General features: G+C 49.0%; 1 protein-coding gene across 7 annotated transcripts in view; it reads left to right on the top strand.

The window, feature by feature from the left end:
• TGFA (transforming growth factor alpha) overlaps nt 1-14,946 on the top strand; it is a 130,704-nt gene that overhangs the window by 28,919 nt on the left and 86,839 nt on the right. For 5 of the 7 annotated variants that reach the window (XR_003004701.1, XR_003004700.1, XM_024756390.1 and 2 more), the window contains exons 3-4: nt 4,970-5,255; nt 5,654-5,707. Coding sequence is in view for 5 of the 7 variants with exons in the window: in XM_024756390.1 (XP_024612158.1) it covers nt 4,970-5,255; nt 5,654-5,707 (340 nt within the window). In the remaining 2 variants the exon portion in view is untranslated. The remainder of the gene's footprint in view (nt 1-4,969; nt 5,256-5,653; nt 5,708-14,946) is intronic. The other 2 variants (XM_024756391.1, XM_024756392.1) reach the window with 1 other exon arrangement.

Raw genomic sequence — 14,946 nt, forward strand, 5'->3', positions numbered from 1 at the left:
ATCGTTAATAACGCTGTCAGCCACAGTAATAATTATGGCTGGACGGTGTGAGGAGGGAGCTCAGAAGACCAATCAGGCGCTGGTGGTCTTCCCTCTACCACCTGCCACTGACATACAAGTGTCTTCTCAGTTCATGTATCCAATGTGGGGCTGTTTGGGCACAGGGTCAGAACCTCACTTGGGTGGGTTTGTAACTGAGAGCTGCCCTCTCCCTGCAGAGTTTGTTTCTTTGCTCTGTGTGTCTGGACTCGCCACCTGAAACACAGCACTAACCATTTCAAATAATTTCTCGATAAGATTCTCCTTGGGTAGCAGAATCCAATCTGTGTTTTGAAAGCAGAGTTCCAGATGCTGGGACCGTGAAAGAAAGAGCCCTCTGTCCCATGAGCCCATTGGCCTAAGGTGATTCATTCCCGTATCACATATTTCTAAACCCTCCTTGCCTTCCCCTGAGCTGTCCTAATCCCGTCTGGCCAGTTCCTCCACAAATTCCTCTGCTGCTTTGCCTGCCATCCTCTGAAGCCAGTGTAACTGGTGTCTCTGTAAGTAGGAGCACTTGTGAACTGTCAGCTCTTCCTTGGAGAGAAACGCTGCACTGGGGCGATGGGGATGCCTCGTGGCTGCTTTCGACCATGGCATTTATGGATATTCTCGAAGGCAGGGCAGGCCTGGGTCTCCTGGTCCTACCAGTTTCCCTCCTTGTCCCTGCCTGCAGTGTGTTCCCTTTTTCTTTCTTCCAAATCAGTTCTGACCCTGAAGCCAGCACCTTCACCTGGCTATCAAACCACTTGCATTTATTTTTATTTATTTATTTATTTGCAGTATGCGGGCCTCTCACTGTTGTGGCCTCTCCCGTTGCGGAGCACAGGCTCCAGAGGCGCAGGCTCAGGGGCCATGGCTCACAGGCCCAGCCACTCCGCCGCATGTGGGATCTTCCCGGACCGGGGCACGAACCCGTGTCCCCTGCATCGGCAGGTGGACTCTCAACCACTGCGCCACCAGGGAAGCCCTAAACCTCTTGCATTTAAAAATACTGATAAAGTCACACAATATTGCAGTTTTTGCTATGCAGTTAAAAATCCTGCCATGTTTGCAGATGAAATTCAGATGTTGGAGTATAATTCATAAGAAAAGATACCTTAGAACCTGGTACCAGAAGATACCAGCAGGCCCTGGGTTCCCCGTGACCCATTTCCATATACTTTTGTGCCCTTTATGGCTGTCCATGAGTGTCACCTGAAGACCTCATGCTGAGATGCAGGATTCTCACCTTCTAGGCACCACCCTCACTTCCTGAGCTCCTGTTCTGTCCCTTATGACCCCACGACCCCAAGCATGGCAGGAGAGGAAGGGGGGATCCTGGCTACCCTCCAAACACCCCCACACTCCCTTCTGCCTCTCTCACCTGATTCCTGCCCCTCTCGTCTGCATAGCGCTTTCTCCATAGGCCTTTGCTCACCATCTCTAAATCCAAGGCATCCTTTTTTTTTTTTTAACATCTTTATTGGAGTATAATTGCTTTACAATGGTGTGTTAGTTTCTGCTTTATAACAAAGTGAATCAGCTATGCATACACATATATCCTCATATCTCTTCCCTCTTGCGTCTCCCTCCCTCCCACCCTCCCTATCCCACCCCTCTAGGTGGTCACAAAGCAACCATCACCAGAACATCTGATTTATACAGTGGAGTAGGTAGGAGCAAATACTGGCTGTAGCAGAGGCCAGAGCAGGGAGGGCATGGTCAACTCTGCTGGGGTGACTGGGGGCCTGAGAATGCTTCTTCCAGGCCGGGGCACTAGAACTGAATGTCCACAGAGGAGGCGAGGCAGTAGGCCAACAGGTGATGGGTGGAGGGTGTCCCGTGCTGAAGGCGCAGCCGGGTCCCAGTCCCGTGCCTGAGTGAAGGCGTGCATGGAGGGGGCACCCTGCTCTGTGGCCTGGGGGTGAGGAGTGCCCCGCATCCATCAGCAGCAGTTCCCATTGGCCCAGAGGTGGGTGGGCTTCACAATGGCCCGGTCCTGTGAGCTTACCAGATAAGTAGGCTAGCCTTTCTCTTGACATTCTTCCTGTTGGAAATGTCCGTCTGCATTCCAAACAGCTGAATTATAAGCACTGCAGCCCTTTCCTTCCTGGAGGGCAGCCTGGGTTCCCACTCTACCTCAAGGAGCGGGGTCCGCCTTTCATAAGGTCTTTATTCCGTTGCATGTGGTTTTCCCCTCACCACCACCCCCTATTCTTTTTAAAGTTCACAATGCAGGGATTCCCCTCTTTGGAGCTATTTAAACAGAAACGGGTGCTGGCAGGAGCAGCCCAGAAGGGATTCCTGGCCCAGAGGGAGGCTGGCTGGGTGGCCCTGCGGCAGGCGAGGTCCGGCTTTGAACTTCAGGCGAGAGACACCTGTGGCTGCCAGGCCTCCGTCTGGAGTGTGTGTCGTCTCCCCGGAGCTGCTGACTGTGGCGCTGTCCCCGGGCCTGTACTGTCCCCATCCAGGTGCTCCAGGGAAGGATTTCCTGTCCTTCTGATGAGCCTCGGAGCCTGCCAAATCCACATGTTTCTGGAAGGCCTGTGCACAGCCCGGGGGTGGGGGCTGGCAGTCTGGGCAGCTGGGTTTACGAATACTGGGCTACAGGGAGTCTGGACAGTCACACCCTTGCCCCTTCTCAGCAGACCTTACTCGTAGTGGGGGAATTGGAGGCAGTGGGAGTATCCCAAGAGGTAACTGATACAGCTTCTGGAAAAGATGGATCAACCTGGAGGCTAAGCCTGCTGAATCTGTTGTCTGGACTCATTTGGGGGTTGTAACTGGTAAACACCTTCCAGTGTGTTATGACAGGCTATGGTCAGAAGGACTGGTGTTTGGGGTGGTAATTAAACCCTGTCTTGGGCACAGGAGTTGGACAGACTTGAATTTGAATTTGGCTGCAGGAGCTTGGGCAAACTTCTCAACCTCTCCAAGCTTCAGTTTCCTCATCTGTAAAACCGGGTGTTTCCATGGGCTGGACCAGACGGCAGGGAGGCCAGGAGGTGCCCTGTGTCATGGGTTATCGTGAGGATTAAATAAGATAATGCATGTAAAAGCCGAGTGGTGGGCCTGAGAGTGGCACCTGTCCAATAAGGGGTATCCACCCACGTGAGAACTGAAAGAGGCCTGACCCTGTCGTTTTGGTCCGGGACCCTCTTAGAGAGCCCACCATGTAGTGAAGGGAAAGCAGAGGCCTCACCTCCCATCACAGGGCCTCAACTGAAGTTGTGCCTGAATGGAGATTGCAGAGAGAGCCCAGGGCACTAAAACGTTTTTCCATGGGAATGTGAGGGTATAGAAAGGAACTATTCTTCTCCTGTTGCTCAAATTATGAATAAAAACCCAGTGTCTTTCATCTGTGGAACATGGTGGTTTTGTAAACTCTAATTAGTTCCCAAGACATCTTTGCAAGTTGGCAGCTGGGAGCTCCCAGTCAGGAGCAGAGGGGGCAAGGGGACTCACCCCAAGTCTGCGGGAGCTCCCCTCCACACACCCTGCAGGCTGGTGAGCATCTCTGTCCTGGCTAGAGTTGGACAGTATTCGCTTTCTTGTTCTGGTTTTGCTTAAGCAGAGGTCACCGTGGAGCCCAGGAACTATACTGACTGACAGGATATAGGGCCGGGGAGGGAGATGGGAAGGTAATTCATTCGTTCAGGGACAGTTTGTGACAGGCCATTGGCACTTTCTGTCGAGAGGTATGCAAAGCATCCCCGAGTCGTTCCTTTTGGTACCACAGGTCACGGGCCACCTTTGGCCCAGAGTGGTTTGTGGTGGTGACAGCAAAATCAGATTGTGACAGGTCCCCAGCTGACAGTGAGAAACCTCTGAGACTTTTTCTGGCTTTGGTAGGAAAGCCTCGTTTTAACGCTTGGTGTGTGGATTACAAACTGGGCCTTTTAGATATGTCCAGGGGAACCCTAAGACCGTGCTTCCAAGGTTAGTGTCTATTGAGCAGCAAGAAAGAATTGCACGGGGCAGATGTGTGATTTTACTAACTTTCTCTCCTTGTCCCCCACTGTCAACTGGTCTCCCCCAACCCAACTCCAGCACAGATGTCTGGTTCAACACTCTGTAGGAGTATTTGGGAAATCCATGCCAAGCCTTCAGTAAAAGCGATCTGAAGTTTTTGAGATGTTTCTCATGTCAAAGGCCTAAAGGAAAGTCGTGAGCAGATTGCCATATCTGCTGCAAGCGTGTTTCTCCCTTGAGAGTCAAGGGCTGGTGCGTCTATACTCTGAGGGACAGGAGAAAGGAGCCCTCACAGCCTGCACGGCGGGGGGGCGAGCTGGTCCTGAGCATTGGGGTAGGGGTCACAGCGCAGAAGTGTTTGCCTGTTTTCTCTGCCGCCTCTGGGCTGACCTGCACGCGGCCCAGCCTGTTAGCATGGCCACCACGGCGTCTTTTTGCAGTTTGGTTTTAGGAAGTCATTCTAACTTCGTTCATGCTGATTGCACAACTCAGAGAGGTTCCTTTTTCATCAGAATTTTGCTGCTCTGTTTCCTGAAACTTCTGGTACTGTAACATGCTGGCATATAAGGTCATCTGCTGGCAGGGGCAGTTTCATAGGTGGTCACAGGATCTCCTGCTCAGGTGGGCCCTGGGCTTGGGGGGCTAACGCCACTGCCGCTATGCAGCTGCAGTCTTGAAATTCTTAACAGTTTTCTCTTTGCATTTGTATCTTGTAAATGAAGTTCAATGGGGCCGTGGGGGGTGCACCGGGGAGGACTTGGGCCTTTTGCCTCCTGTGGTCCCACCTACCGTCACCTCCCTGCCTCCCCTGGGTGGGTTCTCACCCCTGCCACCTGGGGCCTGGACACAAGAAAGGCTGGGGTGAGGTGTGCACACCCCACGGCATCCCGGGCAGGGCATGCTGGTAGCTGCCCCATCCTGGGCTGGCAGCCCCACTGCGTTTCTGTGGATGACTGACTCCCCTCCCCCCATCCAGGTTGCCAGGGTGGATATTGCAACACCTTCGCGGGTCACCTGCCCACCTTGGGTTGGGGCGACTGGTTTCTGGGAAGAAGAAACCCCTGACGAGGCTCCCCTGCCCCCAGCTGGGTTGCACACATCCATCCCGCCGCTGGGGAGGGGAAACGCAGCAGACCGGGGTCACGTGCGCACCTGTGCACTGTCGCAGGGGCCCAGGGTGCCTCTGAGGAGCTGTGCTCACCCTACAAGTCTCCAAGACCAGAAAGAGCAAATAAAAAACATCACGACATGCTCAACAGTGTGTGAGTACTTAAAGCCACCAAACTGTACACTTAAAGACGGTTAAGATAGTAACTTCTGTGTATGTTTGACCACAATAAAGATATTTATAAGGTGTTTTCAAAAAGACAGAAACAAGAAACATCATGACAAGTGTTGACAGAGAGACCAGGAAAGGAAGGGAAAAGCTTGATATTTTAGTAACTTAGAGTGCCCATTAGATAGGCACTTTTTTCCCTGCATTTTGGACAGAGGGTCCCACGTCTTCACTTTGCACTGAGCTCCCCGAAGTATGTCACCAAGCCTGCCGTTGGCCACCTTGTGAAACTACCAACTCTCCCTTGTGAGGGCCCACTCTCGAAGCCTGGGTACATGGGCTGCTGGCCAGACTCTCACCTGTCCTCTCTTCTTCCCCTCACAGGTCTTTTGTTGGCTGTGTGCCAGGCCCTGGAGAACAGTACGTCCGCTCTGAGTGGTGAGTCCCATCCCCTTGGTGTGGGGTGGTGTGCGGAGCATTGCACGGCGGCAGACCCTGGCTGCCTTGTGGAGCCTGAGCTCTAAGCTTCCTCCCGGGGCTCCTGGCCGCTGAGCTCCTGCACAGCTGTCCCCTGCACCCTCTCTGTCCTCTGCGCCAGGGGCCCAGGGAGTGCTCCTGGGAGGTCTTAACTGCTGGCCTCAGGGCTTGCCCTCTCCCTTCTCTGATCAGACAATCACTGTGGGCAGGGGTGCCGGAAAGCAGAGCCTGCACGACCCACAAGCTGGGAACCGTCACGTTATAAACCATCTAAAGAAGAACCCAGATTCCTAAACCCTTTTGTCTCCTTCTGCCTGGTGATTTTGTTTAGTTTTTTTTCCAGTTTATCTTTTGACATTTGTAGTCATATTTCCCTGGTTTCGTTTGCAAGATCCTCGATCAACAGATTGGAAAGTTGGGAAACGTGGGAGGCAAACCATCCACGGGCAGAGGATCACAGAAAGCATCGGCTTTTAGCATTTGTCCATGTGCGCTAATATTTTTATACAGTTAGTTGGGAAACGTGGGAGGCAAACCATCCACGGGCAGAGGATCACAGAAAGCATCGGCCTTTAACATTTGTCCATGTGCGCTAATATTTTTATGCAGTTAGTCATGATGAGGAAACTATTTGGATTCCTGCTTTTTAAATTCAAGGTTTGGAGTTGTGCGTTTTTTCTTGTTGCTAGAAAGTCTTGAAATTCATCCTTTTAAAATGTCATGATGTTCCATGAAAACGGACCTATGTGGTTTAATTAGGCATTTCCCATGGGATATTTTTGTTGCCTCCAGTTTAAATTATAATGCTACATCTTGATGCCTAGAAGGTGTTTCCTTCTTTTGGATTCTTTCCTTAGGACATATCTCCAGGAGCAAGGATAAATATATTTATGAACCTTTTGACAAATTGCCAAATAGCTTTCCAAGTGAATTGAGCTGATCTCTATGCCAGCAATGCATGATTCTGCCAGTTTCACTGTTCCCTCGTTGACATGGAGTATGCTCCCATCTGTTGTTGCAGTGGCCCCTGCTGTGTTTCCCTAGTTATCTCAGGGAGGTGCCTGGGCAGGAGGTGGTCCTATGCATTCATAAATTCTCTAACCAACCACACAGTGTCCCTGGTACTTGGCTCTTCTCTTCTTCCAGACCTTTCCATCCAAACACAGTGGAGGTGATGCTGCCACTGCCACTGAGTACCAGTCTCCTCATGGAGCTGTTATTCCTTTTTTTTTTTTTTTTTTGCGGTACGCGGGCCTCTCACTGCTGTGGCCTCTCCCGTTGAGGAGCACAGGCTCCGGACGCGCAGGCTCAGCGGCCGTGGCACACGGGCCCAGCCGGTCTGCGGCATGTGGGATCTTCCCGGACTGGGGCACGAACCCGCGTCCCCTGCATCGGCAGGCGGACTCTCAACCACTGCGCCACCAGGGAAGCCCTGGAGCTGTTACTCTTGATGCATTTGAACCATTAAGGTGTCCAAGCCACTTGGTGGCCCATGTTGCCACAGATGCCTTTCTTCCTCTGTGTTATTCTTTTCTGGGACTCGGGGTAGAAGGATCTGTCCCTCCCAAAGCAGTGCTTTTAGAGTGCAGGGTCTGCCAGAGTTTCCATGAAGTAGTTCTTTCACTTTTTAATTACTTTCCCCGTCACAAAGGGCTCAGATATGGTATATAGGGAGGGGGAGATAGCTTTGTGACTCCCCCATGCTGTTTTCAGAACTGCCCCACCCCCCCCTTCTGGGATGCATGTACGCCCCAGGTGCATCTCCAGCCTCTCCTGGTGCTCACTGTAGGACCTGGCGGGCCAAGAGCCGGGGTCTCCTCTAAGTCACTTGCAGGTGACAGTTTGTGGTGATGACAAATGTTGATGCTATCTCCATGGGGACGGGTACTCCTGGTTATTTTATCCCCTCCTCCCATTGCATCCATTTGTACAAGAAAGGCCTAGGGGATGTCGTACCTCAGCCAGTCCCCTCAGGGGCCTGGCGTGGCTCCTGCTGAGGCCCTTTGTGGTTTCACAGGCTCTTCTGGGTAGAAATGGGAAAACCTGTGACATTTATCCAGAGAATGACTGTCCTTGCTGCAGTAGTGACCAACCTCTCTTCCGTCTTTCCTTTCTGGACTTGCTTCTGTGAGATAGTCTCAGGTCCTTGTTGATATCAGAGACATACTCTCCCTCATGATGATGTATGTTCAGAAAACAGTAGCTGTGTCCTGCCCTTTTGCACATGACCCTGTAACTGGCTGAGTGCCCCTCTGTAGCCCAGTGTGGTGGGTGAGAGCAGAGGCGGTGCCACACCTTCTAGTGTCCAGGGGGCCTTGAGATCTTGGAGTTGGTTGGTGATATGTGGAGAAGGGAGGTGGGCTGCCAATCTGGCCTCTGCATTGCTCTCTGTTTGATGGGTTACTTAGCTATGGGACTTGTGCCCCAGAGAGGTTAATGGAATAGTTCTTTCCATGTTTGCTTACTCTCTACCCTACTCCATTGGCCCGAGACATGAGTCCAGAGAGGGCTGGGCTAGTTAGTAGACAAGTCCAAATGGTGATGGCCATGTCATAGCCACCCCTCCAAGGGCTAGGGCTTTGTGACTAAACCAGGCTTGTCTGCTCAACTTTCTCTTCCTTTAGGGTGACCTTCCTATCTCCTAGAAGACTCCCCAGGCCCTGGTAGGCCTTGACCGTCCCATGCCACCCCGACGCTGTCCTCTCCAGACATGGCTAAAGTCCTGCTGTGGATGCAGCTCAAACTGGGGACAACCCCTGCCAGCCACACTCACTACCCCAGCACTGGGGTATGTGTGTACTTAATTCTTGACTAATTCAGGAAGTAAAACTGTTTGTTACTGTTTATAATAGAAATCTTCATACATAGAAAAGAAGAACTAATAGTGAAATCCATCCCCGTATACCCATCACCCAGCTTCAACAATTAGGGTCACTCTGCTATTTTTTCTTTCATCTATTCTCTCACCTTTTTGAGTTTTATCTTTGTTGGGATAGTTTAAAACAAAGTCCATTTCACTTGTGAACACTGCTTATATCTAACAGGTAGGAACTTTAAAAACAAAACCATAGTTCAGTTACACCAACAAAAGCCACAAGAATTCTTTTTTTGTTAGATCCTTAAATATGGAGGATGGATGATGCTGAATTCAAACTTGTGGCACTTCATTTAATTTGCATTCCCTTTGTCACAAGATTAGACGTTTTAGGTTTTTTGTTGTTGTTCTAGATTTTTTTTTTTTTTTTCCTCACGTGGCATGCAGGATCTTAGTTCCGCAATCAGGGATCGAACCCGTGCCCCCCTGCAGTGGAACTGAGGAATCTTAACCACTGGACCGCCAGGGAAGTCCCTAATTTTCATTCCCTTTGATGTTTTCATATTTTTCTTTCTACTTATATTTCCTTTCAGGTCGACACTGCTTTTGTAAAATGTGCTCATTTATATACTGGGTGACTGACTTCCACATCTGAGTCCCTCCTACAACCCTCATGCTCTGGTTGTTGGTGGGCTCATTTACTAAATCCTCAAACTATCCATTTAGGTGTGAAGATGGGTAGTTTTAGGACAGAAGCTATGAGAGCTTCACCCACGGCATAAATATGCAGGTCTGTTTCACTCTAAGAGTTGATTGGAATGAGAAACAGTAACGGACATAAGAAGGTTTTGGTACATCCCTGATTGACGGTGCTGGAGCAAAGGACTGCAGGCATACTCAGAATTAAGCTCTAACGTTTTGATGGAGCAGCGTAGAGAGAAAATTGCAAACTCCGTGTGCCAATCAGGAGTAGAATATGAGCTTGAAGGAACAGGGGCTGATCCCATGCGGCTTTCTTGTGCTTTTCCCCCAGAAAAGTTCAATGTTCTCATGACTTCATGGTTGCTCCTGACTTTCTTGTTGAGGTTTCATTGGTTACTTCCAATCTTCCTTTTTATAAAGCCCCATACGTGGAGGGTAGATGATGCCAGAGGCATGGGAAACTGGCATTATTGTCATCAGTAAATGCTTCTCAGACATCTGCTTTGGGTGGGACATTGGAGGGATACATGCCTTAGGCTGAAGGTTAGGAATCCTGGGCATTGGGCCCATCTGGTCTGAGTTTTGCCCAGTCCCTGGGCAAGTTATTCATCTGGTTCCTGTTTGGATCTTAGTTTCCTCATCTGTTGGCCTTGAATCGGAAATAACCTGAGACGTTTTTCACGTGATCACTCTGATGGATAGATAGAGACTACCTGGAAAGCTTTGCTGAGGATGATAAGGCTGTCTTCAGGCTGTCAGGAAATATGGCAGTGGTCAACTGGCGATGCCTGCCACAGGCCTCAGATAGGCTGGCGGTAGTGTGACCGCCACGTATCTCGTTCTCTCGGAGCCAGGTGCTATTGTACATTCAGGTTCTAACATTATAGTTACTGGACAACTTCTGTGTCCTTGTCCGCACTACACAGGTGAACCCATAATGGGAGCTTCATACTGACAGAAGGCAACCACAGCTGACTGCTTAGTGTATGATTTAGAAAATAATTGCTGCAAGAGTGAAGTCAGTAGTCTGGGAGTCAGGACAGAAAATTTGTCTCCGGTTGGTTGTCAATTTGTAAAGCAGGCAGAGAAACATTAGCTGGAGGCAAGGTGAGGGTGGCAGGCAGCACCTACAGCTTAGAGCTTCGCATCCTTCACAAAGAGTTACAGCCTGTCTTCAAAGGCACCTTTTAATGCCCCTGACAAGGGACAGAATGCATCCTGGTTAAGTTGTTGGGTGGCTGCTTGCTTAACCCTCGGAAATGTTGCGTAGTTCCCAGGCTGCCCATGAGGTTCTTGTGTTTTCGTGAGACTTGCTGTAATGACCGAGGGGTGTGGTGAGGGCCTTGCTCGGGCACCTGGGAGCCAGGCTCCCTGTGCTGTCTTCCTTGCACCATCTGGGTACTCGGGTGGCTCTTTAAACCTCTGAATTCGGCTCCTTCCTCTAGCCTGTGTCTAATGACCCCCACCGGGAACCGGGCAGTGTTGGAAGCGAGACTTCAGAGGCGATGATAAAAGACCATGGAAAATCCACAGTGCTGTTATTCATGGGGAAGGTCACTCTTATCGGCTTGCTTGGGGAGATGGTGGTCAGATTTTGGTGGGGACTTCGGGCTTAACTATGTTGAGAAAGGCGAGTTTGGGCTGGGAGTGCAGAGGGAGGGCAAATCTGATTACAGGGAGCAGTCTTTGAAGGCGTTACTTGTTTGGAAAACAGGTAGAACATGGGTCAGCCAGCAAGCAAGGGATCTGTTTATTGCTCATCTCACCTAACAAAAGCTTTTCAGAACTGCGAACCACTTCCCCGTTCCATTGTCTGGAGTTTTCCCACGTGGAGCTGAAGTCATTCTAAATTTAGAAAGCTCACGTGTTCTACCCAGGTACGTGGTTCACTGTTCCAAATATGTGTCTGGAGCACAAGAGACTTGGTATGACTTTGTTAGGGGCTAAAGGCACAGACAGCCATAGTTGCTGGGACTAGCTCACTTCAGAGGACACTTAGTGGACCGTGGAACCTCAGGAGAGAGAGAGGGACTCTTTCTCCTTTCCTCATTTTACCTTTTACTTTCTGCAGAGGAAACTGTGCTGGATCAGAGGGAAGTTTGCTTGGGGGTAGTAGACAGGCCACAGGATGTGGAATCCAGGATTGTAATTCTGACTCACTAGCTGTGTGACATCTGTAATGCTCTTAAATCTCCCTGAACCCCAGCTGCCCCTCGATAAAATTAAGGAGTTGGATTAAGGCAGTCTTTTCAAACTGTGAGTCACAAAATCACTTTAGTGGGTCACAACCAACATTTTTTAAAAGGAGATCGAATAGTTTAGACTAGAGAATTTCAGAGTGCATTACCTGAAGGAAAGTCAGGTAATGTTTCATGATACTGTTGTTTTGGTTATCCACGGATTTATATATTGGCATTCTGCATTCGTTTACTTGTGTAAGCTGCACCCTTACTGCATCCTCTGTAATTTCCATATTTGATTTCTTCAGCATACGAACTTAGACGCTTGCAAAGTAAGTGCTGTAAATCTTTGTAGATTTACGTATACTTTTCCCCCCATACACCTAGTCCGTTTTAGTTGTCTTGTTCACCCCTAATTTGACAGCAGTTCTTTTTTTTTTTTTAACATCTTTATTGGAGTAAAATTGCTTTACAATTGTGTGTGAGTTTCTGCTTTGAATCAGCTATACATACACGTATATCCCCATATCTCCTCCCTCTTGCATCTCCCTCCCACCCTCCCTATCCCTCCCCTCTAGGTGGTCACAAAGCACCGAGCTGATCTCCCTGTGCTCTGCAGCTGCTTCCCACTAGCTATCTATTTTACGTTTGGTAGTGTGTATATGTCAGCAGTTCTTTTTATTTACTCACCTTTATCAAGTCTTTCCAGAACAGTCCACTTACAGTAGAAACAACAGCTCTTTCCTTATGCATAGATACGTCATTAGTTTATGTAATATGTAATTAAATTACGTAAATACAATAATGAGCACAAGTGACATAAATAGGTTTGGGAACAAACACACATGTCCTCTTGGTAAATATATAGCTTCACTGGTAAAAACAGAAACGGGCTGGTAAGCTAGAGTAGCCAACTAATTGAGATTTTGCACTCTGAGGACATTGGTCTAGTTGTTTTAACAAAGGAGTGGAGAGGATGGATTGGGAAATCAAGGCCCTGGTTTAAGTTGAGCTCAGATAAGAGAGCATCTCCCAGCTTTGAAAAAAGCAAAGCAAGTGACACAACTCCTGGATTTCTAAAAATCAAGGCCTATAGAAGCCTACTGTTCTCCCACTTTTTAGTTTTCAACTTTTATTTAGCACACACTTATTAGGTACTACCTTATACCAGGCGTTGTGCTAGGCCCTGGAGATACACGAGAAGTAACTATGAGCCCTGGCATCAGAGAGCATAGGGTCAGGCAGACGATGATGATGACTTGTACATCTCAGAGTAAATCATAAACATAGACCATGTGATCTACCATATGGATTTCTTTGAAGAAAACACCTGCTTCCACTATATGCAGACTTCCCTTTTTTTTTTTTTTATGCGGTACGCGGGCCTCTCACTGCTGTGGCCTCTCCCGTTGCGGAGCACAGGCTCCGGACGCGCAGGCCCGGCGGCCATGGCTCACGGCCCCAGCCGCTCCGGGGCACGTGGGATCCTCCCGGACCGGGGCACAAACCCACGTCCCCTGCATCGGCAGGCGGACTCTCAACCACTGCGCCACCAGGGAAGCCCCCCATTTTTAATCCAAGTGCCAAACTGTATACTTTTTATTTTCTTTGATAAGTTGCTTCGTGCTCAGTTTGGCCTGTGGTGCCGAGCTGGTTTTCCATCTGATTGATCACCCATCTGGGCTGTGGTTGGCATCTGTGGAGCTGGCAAAATCCACAGAATTGCTGAGTAGTGAGGCCCCACAGATTGCGGCCATTTACTCTGTACCTACCATGAAGATCATTCTAATACCAGTTCATTCCATCTCTGCACCACTTAGCTCAGAGTCTCAAGAGAGAGAATTGGATCGGTTTGTCCCCTTTGGTCAAGTGGTAACCCAACAGCTGTGGCAGGACTGGGAAGGGGAAGCTGCAGGTGACAAGGTGCCAAAGATCAACAAAGATTTATTGAGCAGTTATTATGTGCCAGGCCCTGATCAAAATAAAGTCTATGTTTTTAAGAACCTTATACTCTGCTGGGAAAGATAGACATACTGTTAAATTTTTATCTATCAAATCGGCGCGTTTTTGAGAATGGCAACACTGAGTGCTGGTGTGTGTGAGGTGGACAGCTACATATGTTGCTTATGGATATGCATATTGACTTTCTAGGAAAGAGCTTAGTATTAATGGGGAACTTGATTCCTTAGTATTAGTAAGAACCTTAAAATTGTCCATGCCCTGTGACTCAACAGTTACACTTTTAGCCATCTATTTTACAAAAATAACCAGAGATGTTAGGTTATTCTCCATTATAATAAAATATAGCCAATTTAAATGTCAGCAAGAGGGAAATAGTTATGGGACAGGTGGATAGATTTTAAATGAAAGCCCTTTAAAATCATGCTGAAGAATATTTAACAATATGGGAGAATGCACATGTAAATAAACAGAAAAAGTAGTATATAAAATTGAATATAATATATCAAAATTGTACAGAGAGATGCAAAAATAAAGGGCAAACATCATATGGTATTAACATTAATTATCTCTGGCTAATAGGAATATAGGTGATTTTAATTTCCTTTGTACTTTCCTGTTTTTCTACCCTGTCTACAGCAAGCATGTTTTAATACTGTAGTCAGAAATAAAAGGAGCTACATTTTTTAAAATAAATTTACTTATTTATTTGGTTGTGTTGGGTCTTTGTTGCTGCACGCAGACTTTCTCTAGTTGTGGCAGCGGGGGCTACTCTTCGTTGTGGTGTGCGGGCTTCTCATTGCAGTGGCTTCTCTTGTTGCGGAGCACGGGCTCTAGGTGCGCGGGCTTCAGTAGTTGTGGCTCACTGGCTTAGTGGCCCCACGGCATGTGGGATCTTCCTGGACCAGGGATCGAACCTGTGTCCCCTGTATTGGCAGGCGGATTCTTAACCATTGCGCCACCAGGGAAGTCCCGAAAGGAGCTTCATTTTTAAAAAGAAAGAAAAGGCTGTGGCTGACATCCTGCCCTGCAGGTCTGTTGGCCAGCACAGGTTGAATGCAGGCTGCCTCAGTCTTGCTGCCAGGGCTGCAGCTGTCACTGAGGCTCGGGCAGTGCCGCTGTTTCTGGAGCACAGGGACCTGCCATACTGGCCTGCATGAGGGCTGCCCCAGTCCCTGCAGCTTGGCACCCACCCCCAGGGACCTTGCTGTCTGGAGATGTTGACCCCAACAGGATAATTGCCAGTTCACCTCCAAGTTCTGGGGATGCTCATCCAAACTCTTCTTGGGTGACCCTTTGGCTCCTAAATCCTGATCCACTTTTTTTTTTTTTTTTTTTTTAAATTTTTGGCTTCATTGGGTCTTTGCAGCTGCTCACGGGCTTCTCATGGCAGTGGCTTCTCTTTTTGCGGAGCGTGGGCTCTAGGCACGCGAGCCCTAGAGCACGCAGACTCAGTAGTTGTGGCTCACGGGCTCTAGAGCACAGGCTCAGTAGCTGTGGCACACGGGCTTAGATGCTCCGTGGCATGTGGGTTCTTCCCGGAC

This window comes from Neophocaena asiaeorientalis, unplaced genomic scaffold (genome assembly GCF_003031525.2).
Source record: "Neophocaena asiaeorientalis asiaeorientalis breed wild unplaced genomic scaffold, Neophocaena_asiaeorientalis_V1.1 scaffold303, whole genome shotgun sequence".
Classification (NCBI taxonomy): Eukaryota; Metazoa; Chordata; class Mammalia; order Artiodactyla; family Phocoenidae; genus Neophocaena; species Neophocaena asiaeorientalis.